Source organism: Syngnathus typhle, linkage group LG17 (genome assembly GCF_033458585.1).
Source record: "Syngnathus typhle isolate RoL2023-S1 ecotype Sweden linkage group LG17, RoL_Styp_1.0, whole genome shotgun sequence".
NCBI classification, from domain to species: domain Eukaryota; kingdom Metazoa; phylum Chordata; class Actinopteri; order Syngnathiformes; family Syngnathidae; genus Syngnathus; species Syngnathus typhle.
Genome location: NC_083754.1, coordinates 11,013,127 through 11,037,477, shown reverse-complemented (window position 1 = coordinate 11,037,477; position 24,351 = coordinate 11,013,127). Strand labels below are relative to the sequence as shown.

General features: G+C 44.4%; 1 protein-coding gene and 1 long non-coding RNA gene across 13 annotated transcripts in view; both read left to right on the top strand.

Moving 5' to 3' along the window:
* Positions 1-1,588: 1,588 nt before the first annotated feature.
* LOC133170213 (uncharacterized) lies at positions 1,589-7,577 on the top strand. The gene is made up of 2 exons (XR_009718534.1): positions 1,589-1,998; positions 6,002-7,577. It is a non-coding gene; the product is annotated as an uncharacterized LOC133170213 (long non-coding RNA).
* A 1,088-nt stretch (positions 7,578-8,665) lies between these two features.
* tbcd (tubulin folding cofactor D) overlaps positions 8,666-24,351 on the top strand; it is an 80,587-nt gene continuing 64,901 nt past the window's right edge. For 7 of the 12 annotated variants that reach the window (XR_009718528.1, XR_009718529.1, XR_009718530.1 and 4 more), the window contains exons 1-5: positions 9,511-10,046; positions 12,327-12,377; positions 12,457-12,554; positions 12,676-12,777; positions 12,851-12,979. Coding sequence is in view for 5 of the 12 variants with exons in the window: in XM_061302940.1 (XP_061158924.1) it covers positions 9,788-10,046; positions 12,327-12,377; positions 12,457-12,554; positions 12,676-12,777; positions 12,851-12,979 (639 nt within the window). In the remaining 7 variants the exon portion in view is untranslated. Of the gene's footprint in view, positions 8,969-9,509; positions 10,047-12,326; positions 12,378-12,456; positions 12,555-12,675; positions 12,778-12,850; positions 12,980-24,351 lie in introns of those variants that run through there. The other 5 variants (XR_009718531.1, XR_009718533.1, XM_061302943.1 and 2 more) reach the window with 2 other exon arrangements.

The window sequence follows — 24,351 nt, the reverse complement described above, 5'->3', positions numbered from 1 at the left end:
TTTTGTTGGCATTGATTTCCCCTACTGCCCGTAAAGGCACCACCGCGATCAGTGCGGACATGTGAAAAAGGCGGCTCTGTATGGGAGAGACGTTGAAGAGGAATAAAAACACCCTTGGAAACCAAAACTTGCCCCTCGACGTGACTCGGAGCCGCAACAAATGTTTCGGATTTGTGTCGGATACATTGTGACAGCAAACGAGCAGGTGATCGAGCAAGTGTCTGATACGAGAGCATTGCGTTCGTATGGAGCGTGTTTGAAGTGAACAGCAGAGACGAAAGGAACAAGGCAAAGTGTTGTGAAATAAAATATTACCTGTAATACGCATTTTGTTATTTGCTGATTGTATTAAACTATCACATTCATCGCTCATTAGTAAATAGCTGACGTGTCTTGCGCATCCGTTCTGCGCAGCTGACCCATAGTGCGCATGCGCACTTATACTGCCTCAGTATGACGTCCGGTCCGCGATGGAGATTAAAAAACAAACAATATTTGACAATAACACACCATCAAGGATTGCACCATCGCATCAAACGATGTGTCGTCAATTATGAACTTTACTGACTAAGTGTGTTGGGCAGGATGGCTGAATGCGATGCGCGATTGACAACAAACAAGAAGAAAGGTGATTTCAAGTTTTATTTCGAGGGAGATTTGTCATGTCTCGTCCCCAGTTTTGCTATGTGTCTAGGTTGCCATAGTTTCTGTTCGCGTCGCCCCTCCCTTCCTGTGTCACCTCAATCAATGTAACGTGTTTTGTATTTAAGTCCTGTCTGCCCCTCGCTCACCGTCGGATCATTGCATGTGTTACTGTCATGATGTCTGTTTGGTTTCTGTTCCTGTCTTTGGTAATGTCACCCTGTCTTTTTGTTCCACGACTTTGTCAGTCAGTCCTGTTGTTGGTTTTGTTGCACCATGATCTTCTTAAAAAAATAAAATAAAAAATTGTACCCATGTATAATGCGCACCCCAGATTTTAGGACAATAAATTAGTTAAATTTTGCGCATTGTACACGGAAAAAAACGGTACTTAGAATACGGAAGGGCTATTTGTCGGATGGATTTAATGATTTGGAGTGACACAAATGGTTTGGTAATATTGTTGTTTACGTGATATAATTATATTAAAATATAGTTTATATATCGTTGTATGGGCCTGTGGAATTTGAACTGCGGCACATGGCATTGTTGACAAAGGACGATCGATGGATTTAATGAATTGGAGTGACACAGATGGTTTTATAAACGTGTTATTTATGTGATAGTTTTTCTTAAATAACTGAATGTTACGTCAGGCCCGTTCTCAGCTCCTCGTTTGTGTTTGTCACATTAGTATACCGTATCATTTAGCCTGTTGTTGCTCGTTCATGTCTGTTCTTAGTGTTGGATTTTGTCGAATAAATTGCCCCCCAAAATGCGACTTATACTCCGGAGCGACTTATATATGTTTTTTTTCACATTTTTGGGCATTTTATGGCTGTTGCGACTTATACTCCGGAGCGACTTATAGTCCGAAAATTACGGTACTTAGAATATGGAAGGGCCATTCGTCCGTGACCAGAAAGACCTTTATCCATGCCCTTTTAAGGGCATCGGAAGTAACCAGTAGAGTGAGACTCGGACCGCAGCTGTTGTCATCAAATGATGGGGGAGAACAGATAGAGAGGGGGCAAGAGCAAGAGGCGCGAGGGCTTTTTAGGGCGAACATCTTTGCTGTCGAGAGCTGAAACGTCTTTGCTTTTGGGGCCACTCAAACTTTTGGAGAGACATCACTCTGACATCGGTTGAAAAAAATATTTTCCCAATCAGCCGTGTGTCACTGGAGTGCTTCCCTGGGACAGCCCTTGTTCACCGAGTGTTTTTTTGGAGACAAGCGAAACAACAAAGACCATTCACCACATTTTTGGCGTCACGAACAGGATTCGTGTTCCCCCGGGGAATTCCCGCCCGCTTCCTGATCGAGAGTCCAGCGGCCGGCCAGCGGCTGTCATTGAGGTGAGATGCTTCGGCGACATTCGCTGCGACATGCTAGTTTTTGGAAGGGGGGGGGGGAGGGGGTCAGTCAGACGAATCTGATGTGGCCATAAGCTGTTCCGGGAGTAATTTGTCTCTCCTAGTCAAAAGTCGTCATAATTCGACTTTTGAAGGGGGAGTGGCCCCAAATAGAAGCAGCAAAGGAAAAGGAAAATAAAAATAGGAAAAAATAGATAAAAAAATAACAAATAAAAAGTGAACAGTAAAACTAACTTAAAACTTAATGGGGAATGTGCACAGCGGAGTGAGTGACATGTCTGGTGAGAATGATGAATAAGGAAAAAGAAATGCCCGAAGGACTGTGGCACGTGACGGGACAGGATGTCTTAGGACATCGCTGTTGGCCGTCACAATAAAAGAATAGCAGAAAGTCCCATAAAACGTGGACTTGAGTTTGGCGACAGATCCGATGGAGGATAGAAGTTTTAGCTGTCTAAATGAGGCAAAAACACAGATACGATTAAACACTGTTGCGACAAGAGACAGCCAGCCGCTTAGCCCCCAGACGGTTAAAATTCCTGGGACAAGCCGGGACACTGCAGTCGCACCTAATGGTCGTACGGGCCAAGTGCGATTGTCGAGATGTTCGGCGGCCGTGGTAGTCTCTGTCAAGCTCGAACGAAAAAGGGAGGCTTGCGCTGACCGCGTTTGGCAAATAGGAAAAGTGCGCAGCCTTGGCATCCGTAACTGTGAACATGAATGTGGAAGTGACCCGGTCAGACCCTTTTTTTAAGGGTGCCGAAGTGGTCCGGCCAGACCCTTTTTTTTTTAAGGGTACAGAGGAAAATAAAGCGCGCGCAAGCCACGTTGTTTGAAAACTGATCGAGTTAGAAGTGTTTGTGGGTTACAAGGCTCCTCGATTTAAACGCTGGTGCAAGAAAATTACAGGTAAACTCGAAGGGCTGTCATTTTTCGAATATTGAGGTAGCTGGTTTTGATTCCTCGACGCGGTTCGATTCCAGGCTGTCGAGGCGTACTGTAATAGCATGCACGTCTGTCAAAGTTCGATAAATTTGAGCCTGCGACAAACCGCTATTGGACGAAGGTGTTGTACGCTCTTGTGAAATGGAAAACGTGGAAAAGAGGCCTCTGGGGGGTTTAATAGTGGTATACCATGTGAGAAAAGTAATTTGTGTGCACACTTAAGTTAAATTCTGCAGAATAAAGGGAAAATATATAGCGCTATTAGAAACGAAACAAAAGTTAAGACGTGCGTATTTGTCAGTGCATCTGCTCTGATGACAGTTAAAATACCAAACTGCTCAGCAGCAAATGGAAAGAAGCAAAATGTGGAATGGATTCGAATCCCGTTGTATGTCTTCTGTCTCCTGTGTAATCTTTGTGAACTATGTCAGCTTAATGTTGTCTGTTTGAGCTTGCGCGTGAAGGGACGCTTGAAGTGTGTATTTGTGGGTGTGGGTGGGGCCCCGTAAGTAAGTGTGTGTGAGGGTGTGTGTGTGTGTGTGTGTGTGTGTGTGCGTGCGTGCGTGCGTGCTCGTGAGTGTGTGCGTATGTGGAAGTGAGATTGGGCTCCTCTCGGGCGCGTGGCCAATTGTCTGTTTGAGCTTGCGCGTGAAGGGACGCTTGAAGTGTGTATTTGTGTGTGTGTGTGGGGCCCCGTAAGTAAGTGTGTGCGTGTGTGTGTGTGTGTGTGCGTGCGTGTGTGTGTGCGTGCTCGTGAGTGTGTGCGTATGTGGAAGTGAGACTGGGCTCCTCTCGGGCGCGTAGCCAATTGTGGTGTTCGGGCAGGTGGCCAGCGCAGTGGGCACGGCAGGGTGGCCAACCTGTACCTGCCCACTGTGTTTCAAGGCTGGACCCTCCCTGCTCAGGTGACGCGAGCGGGTTTGGAGTTGTGCCCATTTTAGGGGCCTGCGCAGCCAGCAGCAAAAGGAACTATGATAAAATGATGGAAGACGGAATGCTGAAGGAGCAAAAGAATGCATGACCAACAGGAGAAATAGGAGCATGCGTGTGTTAACCAATACGACACCAATATAGATGTATCTAAAGGAAAATATGCGGGGACGACAACAAGCGGTGGCAGAAGAGTGTGGCCCCCTCGTGAATATTGGGGGACCCTACTAAGGCCAGCTGACGCTCCTTTTAGCATTCTGAGAGGAATAGGAAATTGGATCTGAAGAAAAGCTCAACTTATTAATTTAAATTGCTGAAAGGATGACAAAATTGAAAACAAATGATTGATACTCGTTTCTTTGGGGCTCTCTTCAATACTTCTGATTTTCTGTTACATAAAAAAACCCTGAGACGGCGGATACGTCCGTTGTCTCCAGGAGGACATAGAGACACAGCATGAACTTAGAATTAATGTTTAACAGCCGTCTAACGGGTGCAGTAGAAGCATGCGAGGGCTAACCACTACAACACAAATATAGGTGATTTGAGTGTCTAAAGAAAACTAGACCGGTCAACACTAATTTATGAGAGCAAGAGAGGTATCAAGTGAGGGCCACAGCGGCAGCTGGAATTAAAGGAATTCTCTGGATTTAGACATAGGACTGAATTGTATGAATGGAGAGCCTGCTCGTAAATTGCATTGGCCCGACAAGGCTGACCAGTGCCCACTGTAACAAGACGCACAGGTCAAAAGCAGTAAATCCAAAATAGAGGAGGAGATGCCAACGAGGAGATATTGGATTTGGTAGTAATCTGTTGGTTCTTTTAATACTCTGGTAAAAGTATGCTCGGTAGAAATAAATTAGCAATAGGAGCAATTTAGAAGTCCAAAAGTAAGAAATTCAAATGAAAATCACATTCTAGATTCGAATAATGGAGCCTAACAGGAGCATGGGAAAAGTGAACAGCTGAGAATTGGCCTTCGATGTAGTGGCGGAGAATTAAAAATTCAAGATAGTCCAGTAATATCGGTAAGTGAGCACAACACCAATAATACTGAGGTCAAACCAGAGATGATGCTATGTTTGGAACATGACTTAACTATGAATAATGTACATTCTGTACGCAAAATTGGGAAACTTTATCTGAAATTGAAGGCTCAAATCAGGAAAGGAGGAAAGGTGATGGAGAGGATTGCATAAAGGGCAGGAAAACAAACGATAGAATGTAGCCTGAAAATAGGATGAGCTTCTGGAAATTACAGTATACGTGAGAAAAATCACAATTAAGACGCAATTTTTAGTTTGGGGTAATCTGCCACTTTAAAATGGTTCAAATAAGGTCCATCACAATACAGCCAAGAGCTCATGAAGGAAAGGTGCCGTTTTTCTCAAATATATTAAATTGTTGTTAATAGGGGAATTTGAAGTTTGATTAACAAAAGGTACTAGGAAATTAGTGGCTAATTGGAAGACAATATTTTAAGTTTGGTGTCTATATTTGTGCTTGGGGGGGGAGCACAACGCTCCGGAGAACGACATCCTCGGAGGCGAGTAAAAAAAGAACTGAAAGCTGATGGTTAATCAGAGGCACCATGAACAACAAAATAGTTCATGGAGAAGGCCCATTTCAGCAACATGGATGGACAAGACAGGACTAATATCAAACACTAGGACGATATGACATGACAGACTTGGACTCATGGGATGACTGACTATGTGGATGAAAACCAAACATTTGAAACTTAAGCTTGCTTGTGGCAAGTGCGAGCTTTGCTTTGTTTCTGTGCGTCACTTGACTTATTGCAGCATCAACCGCCAGCCAAGGAGCAGATTGCTGGTTGTTTTATAACGTATTAATTTTGCAGGTTGTCGATTGCAGTCTTGGAGAGTTTATGTTGAATTCACGTGAAAATGTTAACCCTAACCCTTTTGATTTTTATGATGATTGATGATTTTCTGGACAGAATCCCCGGGCGCCATGATTCATTGTGTGTCTATTTTTGTTTTGATACTCAATGCCTGTGTAGTTTTTGTGAGCACAAGGGTCCGCTGTCAGCAGGGCTGTATGCTCACTGGCAGGAAAGCGAAGATTTTTGTTTTTGTTGCAGAGTGTGGGGTGAACGGTCAATTTTCAGGAGTTTGGGGATGACGGTTCTCGATGAGTGAAAGGTCCGACAAACTGACTGCAAGGCATATAATGATGCGGTAGGATATTTTGCCGGTTCCTTTTTGAATGCCTAGTGACACATTGGGGGAATGTGTCAGAAGGGGGAGGAGTTACATTTAAATGAGTAAGTAGATATAAAAGCTGTTTGTGACATTCAATGTTTTATCGGATTCAATTAATTTTGAGGCTTTAACAGGACGTGCCAGAATTCAACAGGCAGTGATGGAAGGAGCAGAAGAAGCATCTCGAAAGGAAAGGAGTTAATGGGAGACAACAATCTGGAATGGATGCAAAGCGTGGTAACAACCTAGCGACAGTAACGGTTAAGGTGTTTCAAATGGTGACAAACCATACACCTAATAGGGATTAGACTGCAGCGCAATAGACAACAAATGTTTGGAAGGTAATTAAATAAAATAGGAAACTGGACCAGAAACAAGAAATAAGGAGAAGTGACATACCGTTTTTTTCCATGTATAATGCGCAAAATTTAACTAATTTATTATCCTAAAATCTGGGGTGCGCATTATACATGGGTACAATTTTTTTTTTTTTTTAAGAAAATCATGGTACAACAATTTTTGAAGAAGATCTTGTCACGGATGGAGTGTGGAAAGGAGCAGGGCGACCAAGTGCAGCTTGGACCATGGTTCATTGGAGGAACTCAAAACACAGACTTGGTAAACTAACATAACTCTCTAACAAAACCAACAACAGGCCTGACCGACAAAGACGTGGAACAAAAAGACAGGGTGACATTACCAAAGACGGGAACAGAAACCTGTGTTATTGTCAAATATTGTTTGTTTTTTAATCTCCATCGCGGACTGGACGTCATACGGAGGCAGTATCACTGCGCATGCGCACTATGGATCCGATGCGAATAGTCCTCTTCTCTTCTTGACTGACAATGAATGTGATAGTTTAATACAATCAGCAAATAAAATGCGTATTACAGGTAATATTTTATTTCACAACAGTTTGCCTTGTTCCTTTCATCTCTGCTGTTCACTTCAAACCAGAGGCGTAGCCAGGAATTTTTCCAGTAGGGGCGCGCGCCCACAGGAAAAAAAATCGAACATCACCCACGCCGTTCGCTGATCGCTAAAACAACATCCGGGTCCGGGAGGCAAACTGTGAATGGATAACATCGCGCACATAGAATAGCGCAAGCACATTCGCGCAAGACCGAAAAAAAAAAAAACGGCATTAAAATGAAGAATCGAAAAAGCTCGATTTTATTCAACCGGGGCGCAGGAAGTCCTAACCAGGGCGCCGCCCCGGCTCGCCCCTGCTTGGCTACGGCTAACAGTTTTGTGATGGCTTTGTCTTTATTAAACGTATAAACGAATACAATAAACAGATACTTTCAAGTTTTAATCATTAATTACACCATTATAGCTCAGACATTTATCTAAACACAAATAATTAGTGACGACCCCTTATTTGGAAAGCGAAAAACCCATGTCGTACGGCGTCAGCACTATGTTGTTTTCAATAAAAACATGAAGAACTCACGTTTGCGTCAGTCAATTTTAATTTTTATAAAGGATTAATCTCATTTGATGCCATCCGCGTTCTGCCATTGAAGCGGGGTGCATTCAAAGACCAGTTGTACAGACGGAACACTCATTCACTTCACCAAAACGCAACAATATAGTTACGTGAGCTCTTTGCATAAACCTCGATGCAAAGAAACTCCTCTTTTTGGGTACAGGCTACAAGGAGTATATATTACAAAGGAGACTTTATACTTAATTGTGATCATCATTCATCTATCCATCCATTTTATTTTATTACTCAGGTATTTTCAAAGGAAATTAATATTGTTGCATTTATTAATTTGCTTTAACATGACAGCGCAATATAATTAAAAGCTGACACGATAGCAATGTCAAACATGTTCATTTAAGAAAAAGCCACGCACGTTTTGTGATCAAATCTTTCATAACGAGAATGATTTGAGTGAATTGATTTTACAATTTTTATCCCCCCTCCCCACCATCTGTCACTTTGCTTGGGACAAAAGGAGCCTTCAGAACTGAAATTTCTTCTTAATTATTCATTCAAATCAATTCACTCAAATCATTCTCGTTATGAAAGATTTGATCACAAAACATTTCCGTCTGTACGACTGGTCTTTGAATGCACCCCGCTTCAATGGCAGAACGCGGATGAATTTAAAGACATCAACTGAGAATAATCCTTTATAAAAATTACAATTGACTGACGCAAACGTGAGTTCTTCATGTTTTTATTGAAAACAACATAGTGCTGACGCCGTACGACATCGTTTTTTCGCTATAATTCAAGGTAGTCCACCCTTACCCAAAGTTAAGGTTTCATGGGAATATTAATGTCATAATTGTCTGGACCATATATGATAATTGTTTAATGGTAGTTATTGATAGATCTTGAAGATGTCAAGTTATAGGTGCATAAGACTATGTTGGTCGCATTCATGCATATAGCACGTTCATTGTAAGAGGGGAAGAGATGTTCTGTATTTTGGGCTAACTCAAATTCCGTAGTAGAAGAAAAACGGAAGTGGGATGGGCATTCGGTCTTGTTGTGGTACGCCCTGTGAACGCACTGTGAGTAAGGAATAAAGCAGTTATCATTCACATCGTTGTCCGACCTATTCTTGCTATCTAAGAACCTGGAAAATAGTAAGGATATAACATATATCACGGGTCATTACGACGAGTTTGGTGGAGTTTTTACTGCTTCTTCCAACTCCTACCGCGCTGACTGTAACCTGACACTCTCTGGCTGCGTCTTGCCTCTTTTTTTTTTATTGTCGGCAAAAATGACCGAGTCCGACCGAGTCCGAGTCCCCGAGTCCGAACCGAGTCCACAGCCCTGGTGCGTACTATACATGGGGGCGCAATATACATGGGAAAAAACGGTAAGTGGAAGGCCTTCGCCTCAAACCAGCAATCTAATGTGAAACTGCAGTCGATACATTAGATAACAACATTTAGGCATAGATATGCATACACGTTATTTAAAACCTACTATAAGTAAATCGTAAATCTACATTCTGGCTTACATAGTTCACGCCAGGAGACGCAACATATTCACTGACTGATCCGTTGATGCACAGGAAGGCAGTTCACTCATTGCCTCGTTCGCGAACGGAAACGCCAGGATTCGTTCCCTCACTGATCCGTTCTCGCGGTAAACTGGAAATGCGATTCACTCACTGAGTGATTCACTCAGTGACTCACTGAGTGATTCACTCACAGATTCGTTCGTTGGTGAACGGGAAATGCAATTCACGACTCGTTCGTGAACGGGAAGTTACGTAATTTTCTTCTTCGTTTTCTTTTATGGGGGGTTGGCCCCAGCTTCAATGGGCATTACTGACACCTACTGGTTGAAGTTATATGGAAGGAAAAAAGAACGAATCACTTTCGGAAGTGATTCGTTCACTCTCGTTCACTGAATTGATTCGTTGTTTTTGAACGAATCGTTCACTCACGAGCCGCTTGCCGTATCGGGGCAGGGCACTCGCTAACAAGCGTAACGCTCTGCTTGGTTGCTGTTTACTTGGTATTATTGTAGTTTAACCTAACCGTGCAGCCATCTCTAATTAGTTTCTCACGACGTCTGTACAAGAGCGTACATGCAGGAGCTTCAACGCGTTCTGTTCGCTAACTGCGAGTGCTAACACTTGCAAGCTAGCCTCTACGTCACACCTATTGGAGCCTGTAAAACAGAGAAGATGGCTTTATCGAGGACACAAGATGCGTGTTCAGGCGATGACGGTGGCGGAATGCGGTTATCAGAAATGGACAACCGGTGCGGGGGCGACGAAGCGAGCCAAGGCGAGATAATTGGCTCCTCTGGGGACGGAGGAGAGCTAAAAACGTGTGTGTTGGAGGGCTTCGGTGAGCGGGACGAGGTCGAGGCTCTCATCGCGGGTCTGCCAGACGTCCACGGGGAGCTGACCGGTCGGGAGTCCGCCACGGAGAAGTTTCAGAGTGAGCATCACACTAGGCCCTATTGTGACTGGGGTGACCAGATTTGGGTTTCAGAAAACATTTTTTTGGGGGGGGGGGGATCTGTGTCATATATTAAGTTAAGTTAAAAGTTAAAGTCCCAATGATTGTCACACACACATCTGGGTGTGGTGAAATTTGTCCTCTGCATTTAACCCATCCCCGTGTGATTTTGATCCATCCCCTGGGGGAGAGGGGAGCAGTGAGCAGCAGCGGTGCCGCGTTCGGGAATCATTTGATGATCTATGACACAAATGACATGGTGTCTGTGAAGCGATTGCATTTATTGGCCCGAATAACTCAAAACAACAAAAAATAAAACCATATTTAGACCAACAAAAACGTGTACACTGACATTTTTTAGTTTTACAGTGGTACACTAAGTTAAAAAAAGGAAATACAGTCAAACCTCGGTTTTTGACCACAATCCGTTGCAGAAGGCGGTTCGAGAAGTGAATCGTTCGAAATCCGAATCTATTTTTCCTATTACAAATAATAGAAAAAACTTTGATCCGTTCTAAGACAAAAACGCCTTTTTTAAGCATTTTATTCATTTGCGCAAATGAAAAAAAATGCTTAAAAAAGTCTTGGAATGGATTCATTCTTCTTCCATTATTTGTAATGGGAGTCAGCAATGGCCTGCCGGACAGGGTCCACATTGTGCAAGACCTCCAGCTCGACCACGTGCTTGCGCAGCTCCCGCACCAGCTCTTTGGGCAAGAAGCTCATGGCATTGATGTTGTACGTGCGCTTACTGAGCGTGGAAGCACTCAAACTTGCCCATCTTGAGAGCGTCATTAGCCAGGCTAGCCGGATGCGTTGGCGGAGGCTGCTACCAGGCAGCTAGGCTGGTCATTACCCAATTGTGAAAATCAGAGGCTTGAGCAGTTTGGGCCAAAGTGGTGGTCCTTGTGGGCTTTCTGGAGGTGAAACGTTGTTAAGATGTGTTGCAGGTTTGACCAAAGATGCCCTTTTCCATACTAGTACACAACCTGGACATATTCCAGTTGAAAAAACACAGGCGTGGATGAATAATAGAATGAGTGATGGCTGAATTGCATTGAGCTGCTTCGCCTCTGCTTTTGCTGTTACTGACTTACCGTCGTCACGCAGCATATCCTGAAGACAAGCAGACTAAGGACATGGGTTACTGGAACCATGTCCTGTGGTCTGATGAGGCCAAGGTAAACATATTCGGTTCAGATGGTGTTCAGCGTGTGTGCTGGCAACCAGGTAAAGAGTACAAAGACAAGTGTGTCTTGCCTACAGTCAAGCATGGTGATGGGAGCTTCATGGTCTGGGGCTGTATGAGTGCTGTTCGCACTGCGGAGCTACAGTTCAACAGTAAAAGGGTTTCGGCGGTGCTGGAAAATAATGGTGGCTACAGAAAATATTGACATCTGGGTTCAATTTTGACATTTTCAGTTGGGGTGTACTCACTTTTGTTGCCAGCATTTTGTACATTCATTGTTGTATTTTGAGCTACTTTGAAGTAACAATACATTTACTTTGCTATCCAAGCTCTATAGTGACTACTTAACATTGTCTCAAAGTGTTATTTCATCAGTGTTGCCCCATGACAAGATATAATTAAAACATTGCAGAAATGAGAGGGGTGTACTCACTTTTGTGAGATACTGTAAGTGCCTGCCTTGCATGTCAAGCACTCAGCTTCATAAGGATCACGACCCTGGCAAAAGCACGGGATTTTTTTTTATTGAACTCCTCTGTGAACGTGCATTTTCGTTTCGGCGTTGTACTGGCCAGCCCACCCTACTTCATAGCAAAATGACTAGATTTAAGGAGAAGGGCGTGACTTATTTGTGAACGATACAGAAAAACCTGAAATTGAGTGAAATGGAAAGGAGTGGCAATTCTATTGCCAATGTCCTCTACATGTATTATGTTTGAGGTAGTCCAACAAAATCCTAGACGATTTGGAAATTCCCCCCGGACATTTTTTTTAGGGCTCAAAAGTAGTACATGTCCATCAAAAGAGGATGTCTGGTCACCCTACATTTCCCGGCTCCTCAGGCCTAAGCACATCGTTCTCATGTCACGTAGCGGAAAAGCTCACCTGCTCACTGTTCATGTGCTCAGCCCACAAATGTTCCTCCTCATAGTCACTAATTTGTTTTTTTATTTGGGGACCAACCAATTTGTTTTTTACAATACTTATACATTTTACTAAGATTCTGCCAAGTACTCTAATCAATTAACCATAAATAAATAGTACTATTTTTGCTCATGTCCACTTAACAGAGATTCTTGACCGATATCAAGATCAGCCTCATCTGCTGGACCCACACTTGGGTAAGTTTGTAAAAAAAAAAAAAAAAACTCAAATAGGCCCCAGAAGAAATACAATTTAAATGCATTCATTATGTGTTAGAGTGGATGGTGAACATGTTGTTGAACCCGGTGAGGTGTGAGGACTGCCCTTCTACCTTGTTTCATTTGGCCTTCAAATTCCTCTACATCGTCTGTAAGGTCAGTCTGATGTGCATCTAATCCATTGGGTCTCAAAACTAAATAATACAAATGCTGCGAAAATGTGACCACCCGATCGTTGGTCACTTCTCTTGACTGATTTATTTTTGTCTGTGCCCAGGTGCGAGTTTACAAAATCTTCATTCGGCGTTTGCCTCACGAGGTCGCCGACATGGAGCCTGTTCTGGGTTTGCTGTCCAAACAGGATCCGACAGACACACAGGTTCCATCGGCACGAGACAGTCCTTCCGTTTTGGGGTCGGGAAAAGCAGTTGACCGTGTCGCCCTTCTTCTAGACATGGTCGACACGCTACATTCTGCTGCTGTGGCTATCCATGACCTGCCTCACACCCTTTGACCTTTCTCGCCTGGAAGACGGCCGCGCCAGAGAGCCCATCATGGAGCGCATCCTCGCTATTGCTAAGGCAAGTTGAACTCATTCCAATGCCGCATCGCTGTGCTACGGTTGAGAATGCTCTAACGCACGTAAAGTCAAAACAGGAGACAGATTACACTTCACTAATACCATATTGGCCCGAATATAAGACGGTGTTTTTTGCATTGAAATAAGACTGAAAAAGTGGGGGTCGTCTTACATTCGGGGTCTAGACATTATAACCATTCACAACGCTAGATGGCGCTAGATATTTTTATAGCGACTGCTGAACTTAACTCCCCAGGCCAAAGCGAACCCCTGTGTTAGAGTGGTGCTCACTCTAACTTATTTTGCAAGAACCACATGGGAGACAGTTAAGTCTTTTTGGGCACCTGCAGGCGGAGAGTCCATTCGTCACTGTGCGTACAGCAATGATCGAATGACGTCTGACTCTCGCTTCCCACAAGAACATCTTTATTAAGAGAAAAAGGGTGGGGGTGACAGTAGACTGAATAGACAAGTTAAAAAGCCCTTGACCTCTAGATTAGCAGAGCAGGGGATGTTTTACGACATTGTGTAGGATGGAACAAGCTAGGCTATTTATTACTGGTTACACACCAACATAAGCATAAAACTAATCTACCGAGGTTATTTATTACTGGTTACATACATTCCAACATAATCATATGATCAAGATAGTTTTGGAAAACCCTGACATATCCCTCCTGTTTTCTCATACGATTATGTGAACCCGATCAATTAAACATAAGTAAGAAAATATAAAGAAGAATAGTAAAAACAATAATAAAAAAGGATCAATAAAATTGAGATGACAGCGAACGGGTTGGGGAACGTGTAGGGTGAAACACGACAAAAACAACAAACAATGATAGCAACAATTTCCAGTGAAGATGAGGACTTTCCTCAATACTCCAGTTCAAACTTATTGTGTGATCTAAAAACCTGCTGGCCGATGTTAATATGCAGGAAAAGTCTCACACGGTCCCTCTGCCTTAGGCGACCAGAATGCTATCAATAAAAAAATAAAAACACAAACAGTACATCATTGTATCCATCACTTGCGAAGCATTTTCGATGGTCAAATCATCAGGTTTCTGTAAAACACGCTCAGTATAATAGCACCTACGCAATCCGCGTCTCATCATGGTCATCACATCCGTCACGACTAAGAAGTTGTATATGTACGTGTGCTACGGTAGAAGAGACAACCCTCGTCACAGCAGACTTCAAACATGGGATAACACAGGTCGTAAACAAGCACAACAACACCAGCACAACAAGCACAGGAGACACTAGTTTCAACAGCAGTTGCCACCAGTTGCCAGAGAATAGCCATGAAAAGAAACCCCACTGTTGTGGAACTTTGTCATTTTGTCATTTTCTCCAGGAATGTATGTGCAACAGGAAGTCCCAATGATGTGGCACACACCACCTTGTGTTGCCGTCAACAAGTCCAGAACCATCCTGTTTTGCAAGACCATCAGCCTAATAGCCTGAATCTCTCTATTTTGTCCATCGTTGACTTGTAGTGAGAGATTCGCAAAGGATTGAAAACGATAGTTCAGTGTCTCGATTAAGAGTGAATGATTTCCAACTCCGACCCAGGGAAAAAGCGCATGAACAACTTTGTCTCCAACGGACCATACTTTATGGTCGTCTGGAACATTCGCACCCCAGATAGGGTCATGAGGGTCAAAGGTTGCAACCGCTCTGCGTTGACGTCCAGAAGAGTTGTGTGCTGTCGTCAGCTGTCGATGTCGTATCCTGTAGGTGTGGTCTGTCACCCAGACTGGTGCACACACTCCTGTCCAGTTGGCGGGCAGCATCGGATAAACCTTGTGACCACAAAGCCACCAGCCATTCTGTATGAAGTATGTTCCGTTCGATGGTGCAGACATGTTAGTCGGAGAGCCCTCCCCAACTGAAATGGCTCTCCTATCTTGACATTCAGCGGCGATGTCCAAAGCTCCCATCCAGTTTCCTCCTGGAGAGCAGTCACTGTCAATGCATTTGTGGGTCTTACTTCCTTGGATGTAACACGTATAGTTCACTCCAGGTCGCCGCTCTGTGTAGGCCACCTGCGGTAATGTTCGTCCTTTAACAGTCACATTGAGATTTGTCCAGAAAAACTGATCACAGGTGCCTTCCGCAAGTCCAGGGCAGAAAGGGTCTTCATCACTCACTTTGACAGCACGGTGTTGATATCCAACTCCTCCCATGGATGCCATACATTTTGCTTCAGTGACATTCATTGCTCTGGCCTCCAAGTGAACTTGCGTGGAGGAAGGGGGGAGTTTCGAACACACATAACATCCCTCCTGTGTGTGGGCTCTCACAGTGAACTTGACGTACCGGTACCACGTGTTGGTTTCGTATGGGTTTTTGGGGTCCCATGACCAGTCCTCATCCAGTTCTCATCGTGTGACCATCGTTTTCCACGGTCAACATTGTTACTTGGTCTGTTCAAATGAGTCCATAGACCATCGCACGCTCCAACCACAACGCAGCAGAGGATCCATCTGGCATATGGAGCCCCGTTGCTACTAGGATGGCAGAGACACCGGGATGTCCCCTCGCCTAGCGGAGTGGGGATCGTTGTTTTCTTCACCAACATTGAGACGTCCCACCCTAAACGATAGGACCCCTTTGAAGTTAGCCTTCCCCACCACTCCGACTTAGGGGTCCAGCACTCTCTGCAACTTGCAGTGGCTGAGGTGAATCCAGCTGGGCCGTTCAGCAATCTTCACTGCGGTGGGGGTAGTCAGCAAGACTTGGAATGGTCCCTCCCACCGTGGGCTGAGCCAGTTCTTTCTTTTAACGACCTTGATGTAGACCCAGTCTCCTGGATTGATGGGGTTGTCGACCTGTGAGGAGGAAAGATTAGGCGGCAGTAAATTTGCATTTGACACATCTTTCAGTTTGAGCGTCCTTATCATATAGTCTGCCAAGGACTGTTCTTCATCTGCTTTTTGCAAATCTGCAGGGAACACAGGTAGTCTATATGGTGTCCCATGGATGATTTCAAAAGGTGTTAGCCCTTCTGAAGTGGGAGTAATTCTCATATAGAGCTTTACTAAGTCTAGGCACTCTGGCCAAGATCTGCCTGTTGTTTCCATCCATTTTTTCAACCTGCTTTTGATAGTGGAGTTTGTTCGTTCCACCAGGCCAGCGCTCACAGGATGCCAAGCGCAGTGGGTTTTTAATGTTATCCCAAGGTGTACAACCATGTTCTGTACAACTTGGTTCACAAAGTGTGGACCATTGTCACTGTAAATGGTTTGGGGGATGCCATGAGTCGGTATGATGGCTTTGCAGATGGCTTTTGCCACTGTTAAGGCATCTGCTCGTTTAGATGGAACTATTTCCACCCATTTGGAAAATGCATCAATCATCACTAAGCAGTATTTGTGAGGTCCACTTTGTGTGAGCTCAATAAAATCCATGTGCATGATTTGAAATGGGTAAGACGGTTTTGGAAATGAGCCTCTCTTAGGTCTCATATTTCCTTGTGGATTATGTTTCACACAAACAAGACATGCTTTACAAAAAATTTTTAAGTAAGCATCTATCTTTCGGTATGGCGCCGTAAGTGGCTGCCTCCCAGCAGTGTTCTCTCTTTTCCTCTTTATTTCTTTCTTTTCTCCTTTTTCTTTCTGTCTTTTTGTCCATTCGGCGATGCTGGTGCCTTCTACCGCACCTCGGTATCTCTTCGGATATCGGATATTTTGTATTATTTTTTTTCTTCCTGGGACCGGGATCATCGGTCGAGACCGGCGTAACTCTACGGCGGCTTCCTGCTTATCCGGGCAGTGATGACCGGGTCCCTCGCCTTGGCCTTGCAGCCGCAACCCCTGTGGGGAGTCCGCTCCCTCGTGCTCGTCGGAACCAACGACTTTCGCCATGCTAGCCCCGTGGTGACCATCTGCACGTGCACCCGACTGGGTGCCCAGGACGCTGCTCACACGTTTGCCTGCTTTGTGATGTTTTTCACCGATTCACGACCACGGTCCATTGGGCGCCGTTGAACTGGACTGCCCCTACACCTGTCTATGGACCCCGTGGAGGCTATTTAGTGTGTTTTGGGGTGTTCTCTTGTATTGAGGGGTGCTGGTTGGCCACAGTTACTTTTTTTCCTTTGTCTTTTATCTTTGTTTTGCTTTGATGGCTTTTATCTTGAGCACTTTCTGGCTTTCTTTGTGGCGCCGTTGTGTGGCAGCCTTATGAGAGCCTGTTGAGTTGCGCTCATGCCATTTGTGCGTCTTTTGTATACCCACTCTGTGGTATGAATACTGCTGGGGCCTGAATTTCCCCACCCCTGGGGATCAATAAATATTCAATCAATCAAGCAATCAAACCAAAGGTAGTGAATTGTTGATGTACGTATGATAGACTTCATCCCTCCTGTCGACACATGGCAAGGCCCATGAGTCGCAATCGCTGCTGCCTTAAAAAGTGATTTTGGTAAAACAGGTTTGTCATTGATGCGGTGGATATTATCTGTATCCATCATTGCACCTTTTGTCGTCCACATTCGTTTTTCCACCATTGGAGCATTGCCCTGCATATCTGTCAGTATAGTCTTATCTATGAGTTGCGTGTCCTCTGAATCTATTAAAAAGAATTCATGGCCATGTTTCCCTGCTGCTGCTTCTTTAGCAATTTTGTTTGTTTCCATTTGAGACTTCATCTGTGCCAGTGGTGTGAGCAGCACATTTACACACAGCTAGTTTAGCAGGTAAATGAATGGCCTGCAACAAGTCTTTTAACAAGGAGGCATGGGTAACCGGCTTACCGGTCGATGTTGTCATCCCTCTGCGCTCCCATTGTTTCGCAAAATAGAACTGAGTAGAAATGGCATACTGACTGTCTGTGTATACGTACAGTGACTTCCTTATCTTCCGCTAATTGACAAGCTCCTGTTAGTGCAATTAGCTCAGCAGCCTGCGCTGACCTGTTGTATGGAAGCTTCTCTGCTTCAACAATCTGGTTTGGCAATTTCACAATTGCATAACCACTTTTATTGTTTCCTTTAGGATCCTTTGAACATGATCCATCCACAAACCACTTTTCCCCTTTGTCAAGTGGCGTGTCACTTAAATCTTCTCTGGGCAGCTGTAGATGTTCTGTGGCATCCAAACAGTTATGTGGGGTACCATCCCCTGGCAACGGGTTAAGGACTGTGCACCTTTTTATCACAATGTGTGGTTGTGACAGAAGTGTAGCAGTGTAAGACAGGTGTCTGGCTGGCGACAAAAAGTTCATTTTACTTTGCAGTAGCAACACGTCTACAGCATGTGGAACTAGCAGCTCCATTTTGTGAAAGAGCACCACATCTGCAGCTTGTCTCACTGCAAGCGCTGCCGCGCACACTGCTTGGACACAGTCTGGCAAAGATCGAGCCACTGGATCCAATTTTTTGGAATAAAATGCAATTGGTCTTAGTTTGCTGCCATGACTCTGCAGCAACACTGAGGTCATAAAACCATTCTTGCAGTCTGCTGTTTGCACAAAGGTTTTATTGTAGTCTGGCAAGATAAGAGTTGTAGTTTCTATCAGAGCCTGTTTCAGCACCACAAAAGCATCATCTGCTACTGGTGTCCACATTATTTTTTCTGTCATTGCCATGGGGACTCCATGCACAATGTTCAGCAGCGGTTGTGTCTTTTCCGCATAATGTGGGATCCATGCTCTACAGTAATTGCAGAGCCCCAAAAATGACAATCTGTTTTTTCTTTCAGGTTTCGGTGCATCTGTTATGGTCTGCTTCCTGGTTCTCTGTATCTGTCTTCCAGAAGCTGACAAAGTGTGACCTAAATAGTTCACTTTCTGTCTGACCCATTGTAGCTTGTTCTTGCTCACTTTATTCCCTGTTTTGCAGAGAAAGTGTAACAATGCTAAGGAGTCTTCCTTGCAAGCAGCTTCAGTTTCAGAGGCTACCAGGAGATCATCTACATAAACTAGAAGTTGGCTTTTGTTTGACATCTGAAAATCAGCCAAACAGGCCATGATAGCTTGAATGAAAATAGATGGACTATCAGCAAATCCCTGTGGCAATCTGGTGTACGTATAGCTTTGTCCTTTAAGGGTAAACGCAAACCAAAACTGTGAGTCTGGGTGAATTGGCACTGAGAAGAATGCATTGCTAAAATCAATTACTGTGAAAAACCTCTGGTTAGGTTTCAAAGTGTTCAGAAGTGTGTGTGGGTCAGGCACATTAGGTGCTCTTGTCTGCACTGCATCATTCACTGCTCGTAAATCTTGTATCATTCGCCAATCAATTTTATTGGCCTTTTGGACTGGAAAAATAGGAGTGTTGCAAGGAGAATCCGAGCACTTCCTAATGATTCCTCCTGTCAAAAGATCATTTACAACAGGGGTAATCCCATTTATTGCCTCGTGTTTTAAAGGATATTGCTTAACTCTTGGACGCCACTCTGAACTTCGATTGATCTGTACTGGTGGAATCGACGTTAAAAGTCCTACATCAGATGGGCCCTTTGCCCACAGTTTTTCAGGAAGCCCAGCCAATTCCTCCTCCTCCTTTTTATTAAAACAAATGTCAACTAGTCAGGTTAGCGCACAAGCGCATGCCCTACCAACAGCTACTTCACACACTGTTTGCTTCCACATGTCACCACTGGTACTGTAGCTCCACCCATCACCTTTGTCCTCACAATCAGTGACAGATCCAGCTAGTTTAATTCGGCAACCCACATCTGCCCATGTTATACTGTGAGGTTTGAACAATGAAATGTGGGGTACAGCCGACAACTTGTATTTGTCTTTCTGAGGAACGGGCAGGAGCACAGCAGCAGCTGCAAATGACCCACGATCTGTGTACAGAGCAGTGATTGTTAAAGTTACTTCTGTGTCACTGAGAAAACTTTCAATATAGTCATCATGTGGATCAGTGAGGATATTCATGGTGACTTGTAATTGATTACAAGTCATTTCTGATTCAGGTCGGGACAATTGTTTTCGAGCTTCACTCAGCAATCTGCTTGGTAGCTTGGGATTCCGTTCGGGAGTGATGTCATAGGAGCAGGAAATCTGTTCACCTGCTTGTGCAGCATATGAGTCTACATCTCTCACTCTACATGCTCGCATGCCGTCCTTTACTGGAATTCTTGCAATTCCCAACCGAGTCATCAGATCTCGTCCCAGAAGGTTTATGGGACATTTTGGCGATAGAACCATCGAGACTGAAGCTATGACTCCTGTTTCATCATCTCATCTTGTACAGGGCTTCTAATCATTTGACCCTGACCTTTTTTGCTGTTATATGGGGGAGGGCGCAGGTCTGTTAAGCTTGGATACAAGTTTTGCGCACAAGCGGACAGCCTCTCTTACTCCTCTGCTTGCGCTGCATCCGGGACAGTGCGCTTGCGCACTGTGGCCTCATTGTCTTCCGGCCTGACAAACATGGTCGCAGCCTCATCACTTTTCATCTTTCTATCTTTTGTCTTGGATTTGTTCTCTTCTCTCTTGTGAAGCATTCAACCATATTCTAGCAAAAATCAATTCTCTCTCTTTCCTTTTCTTTTTCAGTCCCTCTGACTTCCTATTCACACTCTCCTCCAAAACATCAACCACTATCTTCCACACTTCAACTTTCAACTTCCCTTCTACTCCATACTTTTTCTTCCACTTCGGCATGTATTGCATACAATTAACAAATTTACTCGCCATGTACTTCTCATCTCCGTCAAGAGCTAGGGATTTACCGTTTTTATTTCCCATCTTAATTTGGTATTTTAGGTTTATACAATTTTTTTTTTCCAAAATGTATTCTCTTTCTTTGAGGATCCTCAATGCAAGTTTAAAATTACCTTTCAACAATTACTACCCTGTATTATTGCCGTGGATCAATGCTAGAACTGCTTATTTAGTCAATTTATCCTACCAGTCACTCTCAATCACACAAACTCCAGCGCTTTTAATTCTAGGCCTATCCAGGATGGGTGTAAAACCCTTCCAAACAGCTTGGAAAAACGGACAAAAAAAAGAATCTACGCCCTTCTTCAATTAAGAAAAAAAAACTCAGTTTTTTTCTTAGCCCGTGCTTTCCACTGGGACTAGAATCCCAGCTGTTTCCTAGCTTGGAAAAACCAAAGCCGTATTTCTCATAGCTCGGACAAACCAAAGCCGTATCCCATAGCTCGGACAAACCAAAGCCGTATCTCGTGCACCTTTTTAACTTTTTACGCGTCTCACAACAACACAATCACACAACTTTAGGGCTTTAACTTACTTGTCCCCTTGATTCGCTGCACAACCGGGTCCCGTCAATCCACATCTGTCAGACGAAGGCAGACCTAAGATGCTGGCCCAGCGAAGAATTTCCTTCCCAGGTCTTTCTTTACCAGGTCCGGCTAAATGGACGCTGGCCCGTCGACGGTGTACAGCGTGTCGTCCTCAGTCAGCCAGATGGCGGGTATGAGGGTCCCGGGTTTCGGCACCAAAATGTTAGAGTGGTGCTCACTCTAACTTATTTTGCAAGAACCACATGGGAGACAATTAAGTCTTTTCGGGCACCTGCAGGCGGAGAGTCCATTCGTCACTGTGTGTACAGCAATGATCGAATGACGTCTGACTCTCGTTTCCCACAAGAGCATCTTTATTAAGAGAAAAAGGGTGGGGGTGACAGTAGACTGAATATATAAGTTAAAAAGCCCTTGACCTCTAGATTAGCAGAGCAGGGGATGTTTTACGACATTGTGTAGGATGGAACAAGCTAGGTTATTTATTACTGGTTACACACCAACATAAGCATAAAATTAATCTACCTAGGTTATTTATTACTGGTTACTTACATTCCAACATAATCATATGATCAAGATAGTTTTGGAAAACCCTGACACCCTGTCACGAAGAATAGAAATAAAAATAGCGGTAGCACGAAGAAGAAAAATAAAAAATAGCGGTAAGAAAGAAAAGAGAAGAAAATAAAAGAACAAATAACAGAAAATGGAAAAACCAGAAGCCATTCATTTACACTATTGCACTTTAGTTTACATATTTAAATGTTTAACTATTAGGATGTGATAGACAGTTTTTGGATGATTTGAATTAGGCAAAATAACTTGCTTTTTCTCTCGAATATATTATAATCATTTGTTGCAGATGTACTGTAATAATTTTCTGTATAAAAATAAAATTTGGAGTTCAATAGTCTTTTTTTAAAACTTGAGTCTTGAAAAAGAGTGGGTCGTCTTATAATCAGGGTCGTCTTATATTCGGGCCAATACGGTACTCTTTGTACCTGCAATTGAAAGCAGTTCCCAGGTCTTAATAAAAGCAGTCTTCCATAAATGCAAATGAATGGCGCCCTCCCAGACTAATTTCCAAAGACCCGTATGTAGTCAAGTCCATTTTAGAGGTTTACTTTGGATTCAGGTTGACTTACTTTTAGTACAGTGATCCATCGCCACTTGGCGCTTCACCTATTGCGAATTTTTATGAAAACAAATATTGCGGCTATATTCAGTGCCGGGCGGCACGGCGGGATACCTCTAGCCCTCCCTGTGTGGAGTTTGCATGTTCTCCCTATGCCTGCGTGGGTTTCTCCGGCCACACCGGTTTCCTCCCACATCCCAAAAACATGCTTGGTAGGTTGATTAAGCACTCCAAAGTGCAAGCGCAGATGGTTGGTCGTCTCTATGTGCCCTGCGATTGGCTGCGACCGGTTCATGGTGTCCCCCGCCTACTGCCCGATGACTGCTGGGATAGGCTCCAGCATGCCCGCGAGTGTTCTAGAACAGTGGTGCCCAACCTTTTTTGCGCCACGGACCGGTGACATGTCAGAAATATTTTCGCGGACCGGCATTTATATAAATAAATAATACATTTATATAAATAAATAAATAATACATTTATACTAAATATATAAATAATGCATTTATAATAAATATATAAATACGATGAAATAAAATGATACGACTGACATAAAAACAAGTACAAATGACAAAAATAGAACTCACCATTACGTTGAATTAGTGGGAGCACTGAGTTTGTTTCTCAGAAACGAGCCGGTCCCATCTAGACGTAATCGGAGACAATGACACCCGAAGTGATTAAGGTTTGTCTTTTATTGCAGGATGCTTGGTCTCCATGTGTTGAAGCAGTTTTGAATGCTTCATTGCCTGGTTAGTTAGCCTGTCGCCACATATTAGCTTTGCGGGCTCGACTGGGGAAACATGTCACGTGACCGGGACAAGTGTCTTGACCTGAATTAATTGATCGCCGATAAAAAAAATAAAAAAAAAACTCTGTGCGGCTTGGCGGCCTGGTACCAAGTGACCCACGGACCGGTACCGGTCCGCGGCCCGGTGGTTGGGGACCACTGTTCTAGAAGACGGACGGACGGATTTTCAGAGCATCGCGGGTTTTTGTAGGGTCACTTGGAACACGGGGCTTTGTCTGTCTTTACAGCACACTATTGGCCGGTAGAGAAACAAGACTAATGGGAACATGTTGATTTGTATCCTTGCCGCTGATTGGCTTAGAGCTGTAAGAGTGGTTCTAACCACGGTTTATCTCAGCCTCCCTCAACGTAACCACTCTTCTACATCTCTTATTTGTGTTTCGTTTTGTCACGAACAAGGTCGGACAACTAGTAAATGTAGCACGGGCTCTTTAGTTTAAAGGAGATGAGGAGGGGTGGAATGCTGGCATTGAGGCGTTGAGAGTGTCCGGTTTGGGGACCTCAGCATCGCGTCTCTGCTTTTTGCAGACGACGTGGTGCTGTTGGCCTCTTCAGGACGTGATCTCCAGCTCTCACTGGAGCGGTTCGCAGCCGAGTGTGAAGCGGTCGGGATGATGGTCAGCACCTCCAAATCCGAGTCCATGGTCCTCGATCGGAAAAGGGTGGAATGCCCTCTCCGGATCGCGGATGAGATCCTGCCCCAAGTGGAGGAGTTTAAGTATCTTGGGGTCTTGTTCACGAGTGAGGGGAGGATGGAGCGCGAGATCGACAGGCGGATCGGTGCAGCGTCGGCAGTAATGCGGACTTTGTACCGGTCCGTCGTGGTAAAGAGAGAGCTGAGCCAAAAGGCAAAGCTCTCAATTTACCAGTCGAGTTACGCTCCTACCCTCACCTATGGTCACGAGCTCCCGGATACAAGCGGCCGAAATGAGTTTTCTCCGCAGGATGTCCGGGCTCTCCCTTAGAGATAGGGTGAGAAGTTCGGTCATCCGGGAGAGACTCTGAGTAGAGTCGCTGCTCCTCCACGTTGAGAGGAGCCAGATGAGGTGGCTTGGGCATCTCATCAGGATGCCTCCTGGACGCCTCCCTGGGGAGGTGTTCCGGGCATGTCCCACCGGTAGGAGACCCCGGGGACGACCCAGGACGCGCTGGAAAGACTGTCTCTCAGCTGGCCTGGGGACGCCTTGGGATCCTCC